This window comes from Schistocerca americana, chromosome 2, assembly GCF_021461395.2.
Source record: "Schistocerca americana isolate TAMUIC-IGC-003095 chromosome 2, iqSchAmer2.1, whole genome shotgun sequence".
In the NCBI taxonomy this organism is placed as follows: Eukaryota; Metazoa; Arthropoda; class Insecta; order Orthoptera; family Acrididae; genus Schistocerca; species Schistocerca americana.
In genome coordinates this window covers 606,784,439-606,804,963 of record NC_060120.1, presented here as the reverse complement: position 1 = coordinate 606,804,963, position 20,525 = coordinate 606,784,439, and the positions used below count along the sequence as shown (strand labels likewise).

Here is a 20,525-nt window from a genome sequence, read left to right as displayed (position 1 = left end):
GTGGTGATTCAAAAGCTTACAAATCAGTAGTGGAAAGCCAACATTATGGTAATAAGCAGATTGTTAAGATTGAATGTGTGGGCCACATTAAAAAATGGATGGGAACACGCCTCCGAAAATTGAAGCAGACAAAAGGAAAAGAGAAGGTATCAGATGGAAAGACTTTAAATGGTAAAGAAAGACTTACAGACTAAAACATTGATGAACTCCAGCATTATTATGGAATGGCAATAAGAAACAATACACATGACCTACAAGGGATGAAACGAGCAGTGTGGGCTACATTCTTCCACAAATCTTCCACTGATGATACACCTATACATGGTCTTTGTCCACCTGGTGCTGATTCATGGTGCAAGTACCGCAAAGCTCAGACAGCGGGTAGTGGGGAACAATTTAGGCGCAAAAATAGCATACCATCTGCAGTGATGGAAACTATTAAACTAATATATAGGGAATTAGCTCATCCTGACCTTCTTTCCAAATGTCTCCACGATCGAACGCAAAACCCGAATGAGTCTTTCAGTAATGTAATTTGAACCCACATACTAAAAAATGTCTTTGTAGGAAGGAAAACTCTACGCTTGGGTGTTTGTGATGCTGTGATAACATTTAATGATGGTATAAAGGAAATAACTGGGGTACTAGAGGAACTTGGTATCACTCCAGGTGCTAACACACTGCAAGCCTTTCAGCGAATGGATCGACTTAGGATCATGAAAGCCCAGCGTGCAGGAGAGGAAATGACTAAAGAAGCAAGAGGCAGGAAAAGAAGGAAGCTTCTAGGTTTGCAGGATAGTAAAGAAGAGGATCCAGATAATGCTTATTATGGGCCTGGCTGTTTCTAGAAGCTGGCATGCCTCCACGTGTCAGTTGATATCAAATAAAATGTTTGAACTTGATTTGCCGGAAATGACATTTTTAAAATTATTTGACCTGTATCTCTAATTTTACACTATGTTACCACTTAGTATACTGCAGCTACTGAACCTCCCAAAACATCTCTACTCATAACGGTTTTTTACTTACAGAAGAAAAAGTGGACTTTTAAAAGAAAATATTGACCAATATTTAAAAAAAATCATAACTAGCTAATTATTTCTCTGTACATTTTGATTCTGGTTCAGTAATCAGAAAATGAGTGATGCTATACATCCCAAAAATTTCAGATCTCTATCTGTCACAGGTTCTGAGATAATGGGTCATCAATATTGCAAATATAACACTGTGGGTATAGGATGTATGTACTCAACTTAAGACAAATCTTTCACAGTGGCACAAAAAAATTAAGATTTTGTCAGTGCCCTACTCTTGGTCAATAAACTGAAAGTTACAAATGATCTGGCAGAAGAAGGTGAAGGAAGCATTTTGTAAAGTATATCTAATATTGCCATCAGTTTGTGGGGTATAAAAAAGACTTTTTAAAAGAATAAGGATCTTTAAAAGAAAAGTTAATTTTTTTCATCATATTTCCTTCACAAACATTGTATGCAGTAATGTTTTAGATTGTACGTTGAAAGTTATTACAATAAATTTAATAATTAATTTTAATCAGCTACTTTTGTGTAATAGTTTTAGATAAAAAGTAAGTGAGATTTTTATGTGAGTCTTCATTTAGGAACTGGTGGCTCCTTTTATTATGGAGCCCAAATTACACAAAACTCTTTTTTTTCATGCAGTAGTACCAATTTGGGGATGGCAGAAAGAAAAAAAGAAAAATTTCTCTGTGAGTAACATAAACAAGGTAGAAAATATTGCTGAGCTTGGTGACTGAGAGATGATGGGGACTCAAAAGTTGAGAACTGAGTCTATGCAGATTCAGTGCCACTTATTACTAAAATTGGTAGCTAACATCAGTGTAACTTTTTGTAATTAATTTCACTCACTTTATTACACACAAAATTTTCCCATTGTATATGATGACACTCATTACCAGGAAAGTCATGCTAATAATCAATTACTTACCATATACAGTTTAGGATCCTTAGGTGCTGTGCTGTTAATTGCAAACACATGAACTACTGGCATATTGACAAACAACTGTTTTGGGCGAGACTCGACTAGTTTTACAGCTCTTTTGTTCCAGCCACAACCTTCGAGAAATAGACCATGCACGTATACACCCTCCTGTAAAAAAACGATAGAAAAAAGAGAAATGAGATCTAGTATAATGGGGGAGATAATAGTAGATGTTAGTAAATAGCAGTTTTGGCATTTGTGTGTGTGTGTGTGTGTGTGTGTGTGAGTGTGTGTGTGTGCGCTACAGATTTACTTCTGCTGCAACACCAATGAAACCTCAGTTACGGAAAGGAATAATTTATGAAATCTCAAGTGAAATATCAACGAACCCCTTAGTTTAGCCCAATTTTTTGCTTTTTTATCTACCAATTTGCCAACAACAACATTAATAGCTGTAAACAGATGAGACAGATCAACAAAATACTGAATTTGCTATGGAACATAACATCAATGACCTATAAGATTGTTTATCCATAATTCTTCCACTAAATTTTGTTTGCATTTACAGCACATGTTTTCTCTCAAGTTCACCTCTTACAATATATTTCTGTCCTGTGCTTGCTTATCTTGACCTCCTTCTCACATGTGCTGTTTTCTTATAGAATGCAGTTCAATGTGATTGGATGCATAATTTTTATTTTTACTTTGCTACCTTTATGGTTTAGTGATTGGGTTTTGATTGGCTGTCCAATGTTAACCACACAGTGTATATGTACTGCAGGATGCCTTACGTTACATAAATATTTTTGATATTAGAATGTCACCCTGCCTGGAATTTCTCTTCACTGCCAAGAGGTCCCATGCTTTGCAAGACATTCATACCTTGTCACTGTTACAGACAAACATGAAATGTGACTTATTAGCATGTGACTTATCAGCTTTCACACCTCCAGTATCAAATGGCATTATTCCTCTGTTCACACTAATGTTTGTACCTTATGGCTGGACTTAGATCTTTAGGTGTTGCACTTTAATTTTTTGCACTGTTTAAATGGTTGTAAATGATTTATCATGAAATGAATATAAACATCCCTGATTGTGATTTTGTAGCACCTTTTTTTGACACCAGCACCGGTTGTATCATTTCTTCTTCTTTCACTTCTTTAACTCTTACATGATAGATTTTGTTTGCCCTTTCTTTGTGACCCACTGCTGAATGCTTTGGCTTGAAAAAGTTTCTCGTGGAAGACATGTACTCAAATGTTCACATTTTGGTTTTCAAAAAATAGTAAGAGATGTATATCCCACTGGACCTGGCACAGAAGAGTTATTCCAAAAATTTGAATTACCTCATAAAATATCAGTTCAAATATCAGCAATTTCATGCATCAATTACATTTTCTTTATTTCTCACCCAACCTATACCATGAAACGTGTCCCAGTTGAGTATCTTTCTTCTTGATTTACTATAAATGTGTGCTTCATAGCATTCTAAATAATTTCTCATGCCCTTGAGGTTAGACCTACATTTTAGTTTCTTCATTTGAAATAGGCATACATCTGTACTGGGGCTATTTAGTCTCACTGGACACCCTGTTTAGCATTTTTAAGCCTAAAAACTCATCTCCAGTCTCCTTGTCACAATCCCCACAATAAGAGAGGAAAGCTATTTCGAAATAAGCTTAATTTTTTGATGAATTATTTCTATTGTAAAGCTTACTGTTTACATATCAACTGTCAATCCTACAGTAGGAGAAAAGGTACTTTAATACTTTCTGCATAAATGTTTTGACACTTAACATATAGCTGAAGAAATAAATATAATGTCATAATGTAAGACACCATTATCACATAGTCATCAATAACAAGCCAATTTTTTCTAATAATAATAATAATAATAACAATAATAATAATAATATAAAATGAGTAAGCAAGACAATATTTGTGAAATGGTAATAAAATCACATTTAGCACCACGAAGGGTGTGAAACGTATACTAAGAATAGTGAACTACAATGTGACAACAGTGTAGTGAGAAACTGGCATTTTCGAGTTCAAAAAGTAGAAATGATTTTTTTACAATAAAGTGGAAATTTATTGCATGTGATATTCCTCTTCCAAGCTCAACACTCCCGTTAAAAACCTATATCTGGAGAAGTGTACCAAAAAGTCTGTTCCCAGTGAGGGTACTTTAAGAAAGTTACACCTTCAGCCGTTATATAAAGAAAAACTGTCACAGATCAGATGAATAGTATCTGATGGTACAGTATATATATTCTAAATGAAATAATTAACAGGCAGAGCAAATCTGTATAGAATATTTTGTGGGACTACTGAATGGAGAACAAATGAAGCCAATGATTTTGTTTGCTGGCAGACAGAGACAGTGGTTACATGTGTGAGGTGTGTTTGTGTGAATGTGTGTGTGTATGTTTTCCAGTCCAGAAGAAGCAGGTCTTTTGGCTGAAAGCTTACTTGTTTAGCAGTTTTTTTGTTGTGCCTGACGGTGACTCAACATCTCCACTATACTGCCATTATTCCATCCTGGATTTTCCATTGTTTAGTAGTATGGCTGTACGATTCAAAATTCAGTCATGTCCTGATTTTGCTAAAACAGTTTGGGAACACAAGGTTATTGGTGTAGGTCTTGAGGGATTTGGTATTAGAACATACATGTTTACTATAGGTACTTTGACTGTAAGGAAGGGTGCTGTCTCTTTCACGTTTTCTCTATTTTCTTCCACTTATTAATTTTTAATTACATTATTTTTACCACTTTCTTTTTCTCATTATGTTCTAGTATGTCTCAGGCACTCAATATACTCATCTTTTCTAACACCTCTGAATTGAGATTGGTACAGTGTTTACTAATGTGCTATATTTGACCTCCTATTCTTTCTGATGCTTTTTCCTTCACTTTTGCTTCCCTTCCACTATGTCATAGGTTAATCTCACTTGACTTCAATTTGGAATAGATTCTTTCCTTACCTTTCCTATTCAATCTCCCTTTGCTGAAGAAGTAAAGGCTAATCTTTCTGTCTCCTTGTGGTTTTAACAATTTTCTGACTTCAGTTTTCATTTTCATGCAGTTAACTGCCTTTTGTTATTGTCCATTATCTGCTACACTATTGCCTTTATAGTCTCAGTTAGAATCCAAGCTAGCCAATAGCAGCCCCTGTCATTCATACACTGTTAACTACAGCATCTAGACCTAATGGAAGTGTTTTAGATCATTTCTAAGATAAAATTTAAGCAAACTGGTAATTGCAGGTACATAGTGGAAGCTTAGTGAGCAGTACTGTCATTTATTTGCAAAGAAACTCACAACTGGTGGAATTCGAACTTCTTCCAATGCGAGCTTTGTCACCTCATTGTGTAAGGTAACAACGTCCAATGCCCAGCCCTTATGTGCTCTTGCTACCTCCTGTCTCATTGCTGTCAGAAAACCTGTGAATTTAAGTGGATTATGAAAATTTTTGTTTCATACCTTACTTTAAACTGTGATGGTAATGATAACAAATGGCACTGGACCATGGACTAAATTAAATATACAAACATCTCTAAAATATTTCAGATTCAATTACAAAAATGTACATTGATTTTTAACATCAATTTTTGTAATTAGGGAGATCCTTATAGTTAAATTAAGTACACCACTTCCATATTTTAAAATTGTATGAGTCAGTTCAAACTTTGCACAAAGATAGATAAATTGATAAAGTCAAAACAAAACTTTTTTAATCCAATATTTTTCATCTGTTGTTGAGATACAATGATTTGAAGTAGAGCTAAATGAAATGTGTAAAATTTGTTCTTGCATGAAATGAATGCACAGAAATGATTTAAAGAGAATCAGCTACATTGAAAATGCATTCTTACAATAAAATTAAAAAACTCACTTGCAAAAATTTAGCTTCATGCTGATTTCAGTGCACCATCCCGATATATTGGGACCATCACCATTATAGAGTTATGAACCTTCTTGTTCCAACATCCCGACAAGAACCAATTTTGTGCCAATTTTGCAAAATACTGTTACGAGCTTGGCTCAAGTACTGAAGTAATGCCATCTGTTAGCACAACATGTAAAAGCAGCTATCTGAAATCCCAGATTGGGTGATGATTGAAAACCATATTTATTTATTTATTTATTTAATCCTTTGACCACTTGTAGTACAATGTACAAGATGATATTGGACTTAATTCTGGTCATTACAGTAGAGAGTTTTTCAGGATTACAGTATATATAGTCCTATGTGTTATACGTTACATCAGTTACAGCTCTATACATTTACTGCAGGTCCGGTATTCATTTACTGACTGGATATGGTGGTACTGTAGATATTTTCTAACAGATCGTTCGGAAGTATTAATATTTAGTATACATTTTATTTAATTTGGCAACTTGTTGAATAATTTTATTCTCAAGTAGCATGTACCTTTCTGATATAAAACAGCATTAGCTGGAAGTAAATGCAAATTACCTTTTAATCTAGTGTTGTGATTATGTAAGCTACAATTTTTTATAATACCATTATCATTTCCAATTACATTTCTTTTAATATACATTAGAATGAACATACAAGATAGTGGTAGATCTTTCAATGTTTTAAATATTGATTTACATAACTGTACAGTTCTGCTCCCTATAATAATCCTAATGGCATTTTTTTTTTTTGATTGTGAAGGTCCCGAGAGGTGCTAGTGAATTCCCCCAGAATATGAGTCCACATTTTAGGTATGCATTGAAATATGCATAATAGGCAGACATTAGATCCTGTTCATTTATGCATCCTTTTAGAGACATTAAAAGATAGCAACCTGTATTCAGCTTGGAATTAACATGTTTGTCCTATTTTAGGTCACTTTGAATCCATATGCCAAGAAATTTTGTTACTTCTTTATTAATGATGGGTTGTTGGTTGATGGTGATATCTGGATAACACAGGGTATTGTTTTAAGAGCTATGGAAATTTAATGCTACTGTTTTTCTGTTATTTATTATAAGCTAATTCATTGCGGATCATTTACTTAATTGATTTGTAAAAGAGTTTACTTTATGTTGGATATCATCATTTTTTGCTGCACTTACTAATATTGTTGTGTCATCACCAAATAGAATTATTCTGTGTGATTCATCATGCACATCCACACACAGTGCCACACAAAACAACAAGGGCTGCAAGCCCCCTCCATGAAAAACACGACCACACCATAACACCAACGCCTCCAAATTTTACTGTAGGCACTACACACGCTGGCAGATGACGTTCACCGGGCATTTGCCATACCCACACCCTGCCATTGGATCGCCACATTGTGTACCATGATTCGTCACTCCACACAACATTTTTCCACTGTTCAATCATCAAATATTTCCGCTCCTTACACCAAGCGAAGCATCATTTGCCATTTACTGGCTTATGAGCAGCTGCTCGACCATGAAATCCAAGTTTTCTCACTTCCTGCCTAACTGTGACAGTACTTGCAGTGGATCCTGATGCAGTTTGGAATTCCTGTGTGATGGTGTGGATAGATGTCTGCCTATTACACATTACAACCCTCTTCAACTGTCGACAGTCTCTGTCAGTCAACAGATGAGGTTGACTCATACTCTTTTGTGCTGTATGTGTTCCTTCACATTTCCACTTCACTGTCACATCAGAAACAGTGGACTTAGGGGTGTTTAAGAGTGTGGAAATCTTGCATACAGACGTATGACAAAAGTGACACCCAATCACCTGACCATGTTCAAAGCCCATGAGTTCTGTGGAGCTCCCCATACCGCTCTCTCACTATGTCTAATGACTACTGAGGTCACTGATATGGAGTACCTGGAAGTGGGCAGCAGCACGATGCACCTAATATGAAAATCATACGCTTTTGGGTGTGCTTTGAGGGAAAAGTGAACACCTGAATTATTACATGTGAACTCTTAATTGATCTTATTTTATTGTAGTGGTCCTTACTCCCTATGTAGGTGGGTTTCAACAAAATATTTTTGCATTCAGAGGAAAAGGTTGATAATTTAAATTTTGTGAAAAGAACACCTTCATTTTAATGATTGCCAGCCAGTTTGAGTATGATATATCTCTCTCTCTCCCCTATTTCGCCATACTACAAAATGAGCTGCCACTGATTGAAGTATTTCAATGTCTACCATCAATCCTATCTGGTAAGGATTTGATACCCTTCAGCAACTACCCAGAAGAGGACAGACAAGCACAGTGTAGGTAGTGCCTTATTGCATCTTCTAAGTGTTGTGGCAATGAAATACAGTCTTTCATTTGGCTTCCTTACAACATTTTCTGTGTGATGGTTTCCATTTAAGTTGTCCATAATTGTAATCTGAAAGTTTTTAGTTGAACTGACAATCTTTAAATTTGTGTAACTTATCATGTAACCAGATTCTTACAGGCTCCTTTTAGGATTCCTGTGCAGAATCTAAAACTCTTTATTGTTTAGAGTTTATCGTCACCTTTTGCACTATATACATATCTTGTCTAAATCATTTTGCAATTGTTTTTAATTTTATAATGACTTTACTAGATGTTAAATAGCAGCAGCATCTTGAAACAAGCGAAAAGGGCTGATCTTATTGTGGTGTAAATCGTTTATATAGATCAGGAACAGCAGAGGGCTTGTAACACTTCCTTGAGAAAGTTTGATATCACTTCTGTTTTAGTTGATTACTTTCTGTCAGTTGCTATCAGCTGGGACCTTTCTGACATGATATTGTGAATCAAGTTACATAACTGCAACAATACTCCATAGACATGGAATTAAATTTACAGTTGCTTGTGAGGAATGATGTCAAAAACCTATTGGAAATCTAGAAATACGGAATCAATCTGAGATCTCCTACCAATAGTACTCATGGCTTTGTGTGAATAAAGAGCCAGTTGTGTTTCTGAATCTGTGCTGCCTCTGTGTCATTCATTTTTTATTTGTATAGTAAAGAATTCCACAGTTTTGAAAGTAAAATCACTTTAAACGAGGTAAAAAGATGTCGTGATATAGCTTCAACAATAACAGATATTTTTACAGACAAAACACTACTGTGAAGTCTGGCTGAAATTTGTAGGTTATCTGTGATGATCAACATTGAGGAGGGAAAAAAATTCAACATTCTCTCGCAGTTATTATGCTAAAATACCAAAATTTAATGTTGTATCCTACAGTTACTCTTTCAACACATTTGTAACTGAGTGTATCTCATATCCTTAAATGAATAATTTTACTAACTTTTTGACCAATTGCAAAATAAGAAATTAGTAATGCTGCTGATTGAAATTAATGTATCAGAATTAATATATTTTTGCTGAACAGATAAGAAATTTTTCATACATGTTCATTCATATAAAACCTGGTAACAATCCATGTTTTTAAATTGAAAGACTCATGACAAATGGGATTTAATAGAGAAGCCAGGGTAGGTAAGAAAAAAATACAGTATTGTGTAGTATTTATAATAGCATCAATGGCCTCCTCATAAGTCAACCTGTTAATGGTCCATCTAAAGGAAGCTATTCCAGCCACCCAAGATCTTAACCCCCTTGTATTGTTCCAGTTCAGTGATTCATGATCTGGACCCAGTGCCATGACTTTCTATCCTCATTCCTCCATGATCTTTACACCCTCGCTTCCATTCATTTCATGTGGTACATTTCAGCTCAGAGTGTCATTTTCCCGCCTGCTGACCCTTAATACTTGGATGACTCTGTAAAGATCTTTGGGCTTTATAAGCTCACCAACCATCAATGGTACCTCAAAAGTCACTCTTATAAAAGTAGCCACCAGAGGAAATTGTATCTGCAATGATGAGCAGTCCCTTGCCCTTTATGCTCAAGGTCTTACTATGGCCTTAACAGGTAGGTACCACCCTCCAGTCCTAGTCCACAAACAGATCTCCTATAGCACATACAAACATTAAAAAAAAGGATTCACAATTCTATTCAGAATAGGTAGCTGAAAAGTTCTAAGCCAACACTGTCAATTTAAAAGCATGTGTCATATTCAGACACCCTTAGTCATGATTTTCTGGTTCAGACCAAAATTTTAAAACTGCCCAATCCATCATTAGCATATGTGTTATCGATTGAAACATCTTGTGAAGTGCCTTGATTGGCTTAGCAAGAGAGAGAGGGAGAGAGAGAGAGAGAGAGAGAGAGAGAGAGAGAGAGAGAGAGAGAGAGAGAGAGAAAGTCTACATAAAATGTAGAAATTTGGGGCATGGTTCCATGTCCTTAAATATATCAGCATTTTTTCTGATTATATATGTGATACATATGTTATAGTTATGTGAAATGGTGAATTTCTTATTCATGTTCACAAAACTTAATCATTCACTACATAATGTCGTCATTTATAATTACAAATCATATTCAGTTTATCTGGAAACTATTTATTTAAAGAATTATTGACCATGATAATGGTGTAAGCTGAATAAATGAATTAAAATTATTAAACATTTTTGAAACCTACAGAACACACAAAGCTGATATTTTCTATGAACAAATAGTTAGTTATTTGTAAAATAATATACCTCAGTTGAAAGTCCTTCAGTGCCTCTTTTCAGCAAGAATTTTAGTTTTCCTGAAAGCTTCCTATTTTAAAAGTTTCCATCTACCAGAAAAAATTATGTTATTTTGACTGTTAAGCATGATTAATTCCTAGAACAAATGTCAGGATTTGGTTTTCATGATTTTTTATGACCTAGAAAAAATGTTTGGTTGAAACATGCATTGTAGTCACAATTAATTCCAACTACACTGATGGAAAGAGTTGCAACACCAAGGGGGAGTTGTGCGATGTAAGTGAAAGTTGGTAGGCCTGTTTCTACCTCTGAAAGATGATGTCTATTCGAATTTCATGCCAGTTGCATAAGAGTGGTGTTAGTAGTGTGTAGAATGGCTATGAGCATTAGTTACCTTTGAGACTGGACTTGGTGAATTGATGTTAGTTAAGAATGCCTTCAAGGCAACAAAGACACCATTGTCAACACCTAACTGAGTTTGAATAAGGTCATGGAATAGGGCTGTGAGAAGCTGAATGTCACTTCTGTGATTTTTCAGAAAGACTAGGCAGGAATATAGCCACTGTAGGTGATTACTGGCAGCAGTGATCGTGAGAATCTAAGGGCTGCAAGAAAACTAGGCTCTAGATGACCATGTGACACTACCAAGAGGGGAGACCATTATGTTTGGCAAATGGCTCTGGTGTATTTTACTGCATCTACAGCAGCAATTTGAGCTGTAGTTGGCAACACAGTGACACAATGAACTGTTACAGATTGGTTACTTTATGGACAGCTTCAAGCCAGATGGCCTGTAGCAAGAATTCCATTGATCGCAAACCACCACTATTTGCGACATCAGTAGTGTCAAGCGAGAGTTCATTGGAGGGCACGTTGGAGGTCTGTTGTGTTTTCTAATGGAAGATGGTTCTGCCTTGGTGCCAGTGATGGCCATGTGTTGGTTAGAAGGAAGTCAGTTGAGGGCCTGCAACCAGCCTGTCCATGTGCTAGACACACTAGACCTCCTCCTGGTGTTACAGTATAGAATGTGATTTCATATAACAGCAGGAGCACTCGTGGTTATCCCACACACCTTGCTGCAAATTTGTATGTCAGTCAGATGATTCGACCTTTTTTTGCTGTCATTCATGAACAGGATTCCACCGGGTGTTTTCCAACAGGACAACACTCGCCCACATACCGCTGTTTTAACCCACCATGCTCTATAGGGTATCAACATGTTGCCTTGGTCTGCTCAATCAACAGATCTGTCTCCAATTGAGCACATGTGGGGTATCATCAGATGACAACTCCAGCATCATCCACAAACAGCATTAACCATCCCTGTATTGACCAACCTACTGCAACAGGGATGGAATTCCACCCCACAAACCGACATCTGGCACTTGTACAATGTACTACACAATCCATGCACATTTGCATGCTTACATTCAACATTCTGGTTCCTAAAGAATGGAAGGTAGCACAGGTCACACCTATATCCAAGAAAGGAAATAGGAGTAACCCATTGAATTACAGACCCATATCACTGCAGTAGGATTTTGAAGCATATACTGAATTCGAACACTTATGAATCACCTTGAAGAAAATGACTTATTGATACATAACCAACACGGATTCAGAAAGTATCATTCTTGTGCAACACAGCTCTATATTCCCGTGAAGTAATGAGTGCTGCTGACAAGGGATCTAAGATCGATTCCATATTCCTAGATTTCCAGAAGGCTTTTGATACTGCTCCTCACAAGCGACTATTAATCAAATTGTATGCATATGGAGTATTGTCTCAGTTGTGTGACTGGATTCGTGATTTCCTCTCAGAGAGGTCACAGTTTGAAATGATAGATGGTAAATCATCGAGTAGAACAGAAGTGATACCTGGCGTTCCACAAGGTACTGTCATAGGCCCTCTGCTGTTCCTGAGTTACATAAATGATCTAGGTGATAATCTGAGCAGCCCCCTTAGACTGTTTGCAGATGATGCTGTAATTTACTGTCTAGTAAAATCATTAGATGATCAATTCCAATTACAAAATGATTGAGAGAGAATTTCTGTATGGTGTGAAAAGTGGCAATTGACACTAAACAAAGAAAAGTGTGAGGTCATCCACATGGGTACTAAAAGAAATCCAATAAATTTTGGGTATACGAAAAATCACACAAATAAAAGGGCTGTCAATTCGACTAAATACCTAGGAATTACAATTACGAGCAACTTAAATTGGAAAGGCCACATAGATAATATTGTGGGGAAGGTGAAACAAAGACTGCACTTTGTTGGCAGAACACTTAGAAGATGCGACAAACCCACTTAAGAGACAGCCTAAATTACACTTGTCCATCCCCTGCTGGAATACTGCTGTGCAGTGTGGGATCCTTACTGCCGGGTACGACTGATGGAGGACATCGTAAAAGTGCAAAGAAGTGCAGCCCGTTTCATGTTATCACGCAATAGGGGTGAGAGTGTCACTGATATGATACACAAGTTGTGGTGGCAGTCACTGAAACAAAGGCGGTTTTCTTTGTGGCAAGATCTGTCTACGAAATTTCAATCACCAACTTTCTCTTCCGAGTGCGAAAATATTTTGTTGACACACACCTATGTAGGGAGAAATGATAATCATAATAAAATAATAGAAATCAGAACTCAGGCGGAAAGATTTAGGTGTTCATTTTTCCGACACGCCATTCGAGAGTAGAATGGTAGAGAACCAGTATGAAAATGGTTCGATGAACCCTCTGCCGGGCACTTAAGTGTGAATTGCAGAGTAACTACATAGATGTAGATGTAGATGTACATTGGTTATTAATGTATCAGCATTTCATGTTTGCAATGGCTTATCTTGTGCTTATATTAACCAGTGAACTTGCATTGTTTATTACTTAAATATGTTACCTAGACAAATGCATTCCCAAAATTTCATTAGTCTACATTAATTATTTTTTAGTTTTGTGATTTTTTTTCTGTCAGTGTATTTTGTTAATTCTCTCATTACGCAAACTGTAGTTAAACGGGTACATTACTTTGCCCATTATAATTATGTATCCTCTAAATTTGCTCTCTTCTGTGTCAATAACCAATACATATCTTCATAATTTGTGATCTATCCTTACACAATTATAGAAATGAGTGTAATGGTCTATGCCACAGATAATCTTTGGGAGTCATTTACTTTGATAACATCAAGTAGGCACTTGTGTTGTGAATTAATATTTAATGAACACTTAATGAAAAGCTAATAAGGAACATTCATTTTAACCTATATCGTTACATGTTTTGTGTTATTCTGTTGAGAGGTGCGATTACACACCCGGAGTGTGCCCCATGCTGTGAGGTTTCTAGGCTTATGCTAAGCTCTTAGTGCAGATAGCTACCACTGTATTCATCCACTGTGAAATATCTACATGTTTCTATCCCTATTAGGCTCACAAACAAATGCTACTTTCACTATGTGTCCGGCAAGAATGACATAGTACACTGTGCAATGTGGCTGAATGGCATTTACATGTTCCAACACTGGAGCTAACAACCCTTCACAAATCCTCTACTGCAATACACATGATGTACACAGGTGCAATGTGCCAGAACAAAAGCATGTGACAGTCAGTTAAGAGTGCCACTGTGCCTGTGCAGGAATTTCCCGAGGACGTGGAATTAAGTCATGCAGAGATGCAGTCAACTGCAGCAACACACATAGCATTTGAGTCTGTTGATGACTATGCTGTAGACTTTAATCACTAAGACAGTATGCCTCCCGCTCATGAGCAGATGACTCTCCCACATACATCTCGCGAAATGACCATAATGAGAGAAATCAAATAAATTAGAGCTAATACAGAGGTTTACCAACAATCATTCTTCCCATGCACCATGCGTGAGTGGTACAGGGAAGAGGGCATCAGTTAATGGTACCAAAAGTATCCTCCACCACACAAAAGTTAGGTGGCTTGCCACTTATGATTAGGCGGTTTGCAGAGAATGATGTATGAGGATGGTTTGGAAAGTTCTCAGAATCATCACGAGAGGTCAGCACTAGTGCAACGAGTTGTTCATGTGATATTCACTGGACTGTTGCCCATAAATATGTGCCACGTCAGTGCTCTTGGAAGAGAGCTGTGGTGGTGACATGGCTCTGTTGTTGTTCCTGTGTAGTGATTTGTGAAGATGGAAAAAATGAGATTCGAGCTGTGATTAAGTACTTCATAAGGAAAAGTATGAAAGCAAAGGGGTTCATGTTGATTTCCAGAATACACTGCGGGTCTCTGTTCCTTCATATTCAACTATTGCCAAGTGGTCAAATGAATTTAAATTTGGTCAGGAGAGCTTAGACGATGACCTGCGCAGTGGTTGACCAAGATGTGTCACTACTCCAGAAATCATTGCAGAAGCACACAAAATGATCGTGGAGGATCACCAATTTAAAGTGCATGAACTTGTTCACACTTGCCAGATGTCATCTGAAAGGGTATATCACATTTTAACTGAAGAATTAGAAATGAAAAAATTATCTGCAAGATGGGTGCCGCGACTCTTAACGATGGATCAAAAACACATGAGAATGGATATATCGGAACAATATTTGGCCCATTTTAGGAGAATCAAACAAGATGTTTTGCACCAGTTTGTGACCACAGATGTAACTTGGGTGCACTAATATACCCCAGAGACAAAACGACATTCAAAGCAGTGGAAACATGCTGATTCTCCACCACCAAAGAAAGCAAAGACAATTCCTTTGGCAGTAAATGTCATGGCATCAGTGTTCTGTTATGCGAAGGGGATTCTGTTTGTAGATTATTTCCCCAATGGGCAAGCAATTTCTGGAGGATACTATGCTAACCTCCTGGACAAATTGCAACAAAAGGTATGTGAAAAAAGGCCAGGTTTAGCGGGAAGAAAGTCATCTTCCATCAAGATAAAGTGCGCCTCCACATGTGTGCCTTCACTATGGCAAAATTATATGAACTAAGGTATGAATTGTTGCCACACCTGCCTTATTCACATGATATGGCTTCATCAGACTTCCATCTCTTCCCAAAACTGAAAATTTTTCTTGGTGGAGGAAGATTCACCTCATATGAAGAATTGATAGCCACAGTTGACAAGTATTTTGCAGGCCTGGAGGAAACTCATTTTTGAGACGGAATCAAGGCACTGGAATATCGTTGGACCCATTGCATTTGTCTACAAGGAGACTACATTGAAAAATAAAAAAGGTTACAGTGAGGTAAGTACTTTTTCCTATTCCATTCTAAGAACTTTTCAAACCACCCTCGTAGAAGGGATGGGGAAGAGGAAACGTGTGCATTATATGTTTGAATGTGTAAGCGAGTGAAGCCAAAAGTTTGATACACAAACTCCTTGCCTTTAGAGGACCAACACTGGAGGAAGGGCGGGGAGAATTAATAATGCTCCAGCTCTAATATTTGCAGAGTTTCAGACATGTATGTTTTTTTAAGCTCCTACCATACAGGCTGCCCTACACAACTGGTGTGTTGAGTGGGAGTCATATCTGCCTGCTATACTGCCTGCTTTCCAGGGCAGCCTACAAATCAGGGACAAGAAACAGTTTTCCAGCATACCCCCCCCCCCCCCCGCCCCCCTCCCCCAATGTGTAGACTGTCCAGCACAGGCATGTTGTGCTGGAGCGGTATTGGCCTGCTTTGCATGGGAGCCTAACACCACGGGACAAAAAGGGTTCCCAAGCCCTTGGCATATAGGTTGCAGTGCACAAGAGGTGTGATGTGGGAGTAGTAAGAGCCTGTTTTATTGACCTCATTTGCAGGGGCTACATGTGTGGATGGGCATACCTGGGAGAAAGTTGAGGTGGGTACAGGAGATGGAGAGAGATGGGGGACAGGAGATGATGGTAGGGAGAGGGGGGATGGATAGGGAGAGGGGTGGCAGGAGGATATGTGGAGACAGGGAGGGGGAGGAGGCAATGGACATAGAGAGAGAGGGGGGGAGGCTGAGATTTGGGAGGAGGAGACTGACAGATGGGGAGGCAGGGAGATGATTGGCACAGAGGGGAGAGGAGCAGATGGACAAAGAGATGTGCGCATTATAGGACACTAATGTACACTCGCAAAACAGTGGGGAAAAGGCTAGTATACAAATAAAGCCAAGTGTGTGTATGTATGTGCAAGAACTCCTCCCAGGCCACTGGGCTGAAGTGAGCCAAATTTGACATTTGAACTCTTTGCCACAAGTGGATTGATGTAGAGGGGTGAGGGGGGGGGGGGTTACAACACTCTATCTATAAAATGTACAGAGATACAGACGTGTTTTTTAAGATCCTGCATGACATTCATACTGTGTGGGAATAGTATCAGCCAGCTTTCTCAAATGTTTTTCAGGGGTTACACATTTCGATGGGCTCAGCTGGGGGGGGGGGGGGGGGGGGGAAGGTTGGGATGGGTAGACGAGGGGTAGACATGGAGAGAGATGGGTACAAGAGGATGGAAAGAGAGAGGAGGGGGAGCAGGAGGTTTGATAGAGAGGGGGGAAGGAAGGGATGGATGGAGAGGTGGGCAGGAGGGTATGTATAGGGAGGGGGTGAGAAGGATATGGGCAGAGGGGAGGATGGGATGGATAGGGAGAGGGTGCAGAGGAGATGCACAAAGGGAGGGACATAAAGGGAGGGACATGAGGAGGAGGAGGAGGAGGAGGAGGAGGAGGAGGAGGAGGAGAGAGAGAGAGAGAGAGAGAGAGAGAGAGAGATATATATATATATATATATATATATAGAGAGTGGGAAGGAGGAGATGGCTAGATTGAGGTGGGAGGACGAGACAGACAGAGAGACAGGGGCCAGAAGAGGTGGTCACAGAGAGGGGGGGAGGAGGAGATGGAATGACAGAGGTGGCAAAGATATGGTCAGAGAGATGAGGAGGAGATGGACAAAGAGAGGAAGGGGAGGAGATGAACAGACAGCTGTGGGAGAATGAGGTGGACAGAGAAATGGAGGAAAAAGAGGTGACACAGAAAGGGGGAGGAGGATAAGTGTGCAATAAATGGGTCAAACGCATATGCAAGCAAAGCTACAGGGAAAATCCTAGTCATTAAATAAATTCACACAATTGTTATAGCTTATCAGTTAATGCAGTAAGCTACTTAAATAAATTATCTCTCACCAAGCCTCAGAAAAATACCATATACTCAGCCTCTGTGTTAGAAAGGGCTATGGTTTTCTGCTTAGCACTTCTCTATGAAACTAGTCACACAATTGAAAAATAAGGTCATTGTATGATTTCCTTTCTAAATGGCAGTTTGCCAAGCTGTATCTAGAAAACCACATAATTCTAAATCTCTTTTTGTAAACTTTAGACAGTAAGTCTTAGTTTCCTTAAAAATATTTCAAAATTCTCTTAGCACATGATCATTTTTGGCTTAAATAGCTCACACATAAGAAATATCTGTTTTTGTAAAGTACTGACAAATACATTACATTACATATTAGTGTATGATAAGGAACATCATTAACCTTATTTTCCTTTTCAGTTTGAAAAGAAATTAATTTCAGTATGAGTTTTTAAAGTTTTACAATCTGTCATACTGAATCTTTCCAATAGCTAATTAGAATGCTTCTCTTGAGTTGAAGCTAACTCTCTGTTAATCTTGTCATATTTGATGTCTATCCCTAAAAATATCTTAGCTCTTAGTTTCAAGAATTTAGTCACACAACTGTCATTTGGAAAAGTGTAGAAATCATCAGTATATAATGCCTTTGTCCTTTTGCTTTAGAAACAAGCATGATTCTAGTCTTGATGTTTTGAAACATAAACAATTTGAAACATCATTTTCTCTTTGATTCCACACTCTGGATGATTGTTTTAGTCCATACATAGCCTTTTTTAACCTCAAAAACTTTTCCTTTATCATAATAAAGAGTTTATCCTTCATGTTGCTTATAGAAAAACTTCCTCTGTGAGAATACCATTTTAAAAAGCTGTCTTCATATCAATATGTTTGATGTTTAAATCTAGTTCAACAGATAAAGCCATTATAAATCTAAGTGTAGAATACCTTACCACATAAGAAAAAGTTTCATCACAATCAGTTCCAGGTTTATGAGTGAATTATCTATCATTTTGCCAATATCCTAGCAGGATGCTACATCTAAGATTCACTGTTGACTGTTTTCTCGAAAATCCATCTACACTGAACAACACTAGACTTTCTGGAAGGTTTATCATGTCCTATGCACTGTTGTCTTCAAAAGCTTGTATTTCTTCATCCATAGCATGTTTCCATTCCTTTGCATCATGTTTGGAATGGTCCTCCTTCACATTTATCAAGTCCTTCATTTGATCTGAAGTTCCAGCAGAAAAATAAGCCTAATAATCATCAAATTTTCTATTTGGTTTGAACTGCCATTGTGATCTTCTGATCTTCTTCATTTTATCTTCTTGTGATACAAAGTTTTTGAGTATTAGTTTCTTCCTCTGACTTAATGAATCTTCTGACGCATTATGGATGTCTTCTCTTGGTATAGCATCATACTCAGCTTCTTATTTATCTTCTCCCACTGAACTCATGATTTATTCATGATTCTTTATTTCAGTTTCTATATCACTAACATTTTTCATTGTAGTCACATCTCTACTTATTACATCATCATTTGCTTCAGGGTCATAAAGTCTATAGCCTTTTGTGGTGTTACTATATCATATTAAGATCATTTCTTTTGGATTTTTCCCAATTTTGTCCTCGTAATTTTAGAATTGGGCATCATGTCTTTGCTTCCAATTATTCTGAGATTACTAAAGGTTGGTTTCTTGCCAGCCCACCATTCATAGGACATTTTATTCAATAAACTTGAACCCTTTTACCAGTGGCATTTTGTGACATTCTGGGTGTTAACAAGTTTTTAGATTCAGATAAATCTGACAATGTGAAATTAATAGCTGTATGACAGTTATGCTTATCAACAAGTTTATTCAACTACAACTGCCAATATTGTGGCAGAACTGCCAGAAAATATTAATATCTTTGCTTTTTTGTACTTCATTTTACTTACTTTGGTTGTTGACTAGTTGGTGTGAGACATTCATCATGACTGTTACTGTGATTGTCGAAAACTATTTCTTTGTGTTTTGATTTATCTTTGGCCAATAAAAATATTACATAGTGAAAGTAAATGGTGTTTACTGTGTTATAAGTATAACACATGCCATAATATTAATAACAACAGTAATAATAATAGTAATAATAATAATAATGATAGTAATAATATGCATAACTTATCTGACAAAAGAAAGAACTGTTTTTGTGGAATTTTGTTATTTTGTACATAATGAAGTACAGTTTAGGGCAATAATGAAATAATGTGTAAATTGTTGCAATTCTCCACTTCTCATTTTTAGTAAGAGGGCATTTTTGTGCTTTTCCATTTTTTCGGACAAATGTACGAAGTTACTTCTGGGCTGAAAATCAGGTATTCTTACATTGCACCCATACAACAGCTTGTGCTAACTGTACACTTCTTTGTTAAATGTTCATTTGTAGTCACGCTTATTTGATTTTGTCACTCTCTCAATCAAAGCATCTATTCTCAGAGGCCCTAGTTCCTTTGTGGCTAACTTTTCCCGTTAATTTACTTTTCTGTTCCCACAATGAGATTTTCACTTTTAAGCAGAGTGTGCACTGATGTGAAACATCCTGGCAGATCAAAGCTGTGTACCTGACTGAGACTAGAACTTGGGACCTTTGCCTTTTGCAGACAAGTGCTCTACCAACTGAGCTACCTAAGCACAACTCATGACCCATCCTCACAGCTTTGCTTTTCTGTTAGCATTTAAACAGATTCAACATAGTTCATGTTTACACTGTGCACAGAAGCCCATTCCCACACAGTAAACAACCAACCTGAAACACAAAGTGCCATTTGTGGAAATGATTAAAATCGAGTAGTAATGTCTACCAAGATGGTTATTTTACTAGAATACCAAGGAGGCGCTGAGATCCACTGCCTAAAGCACACTGCCGTTGATCCCACATTTAAGTGAATATTAGAGATCCAGTGATACA

The 20,525-nt window shown here is 37.5% G+C and overlaps 1 protein-coding gene across 1 annotated transcript in view; it reads right to left on the bottom strand.

Annotated features, from left to right (window-relative positions):
* Positions 1-20,525, bottom strand: part of LOC124594242 (dynein axonemal heavy chain 8-like) — a 619,801-nt gene that overhangs the window by 6,899 nt on the left and 592,377 nt on the right. Inside the window, exons 44-45 of the mRNA XM_047132606.1 lie at positions 5,285-5,406; positions 1,966-2,127 (exon numbers count right to left, since the gene is read on the bottom strand). Of these exons, the coding sequence (XP_046988562.1) occupies positions 1,966-2,127; positions 5,285-5,406 (284 nt within the window). The remainder of the gene's footprint in view (positions 1-1,965; positions 2,128-5,284; positions 5,407-20,525) is intronic.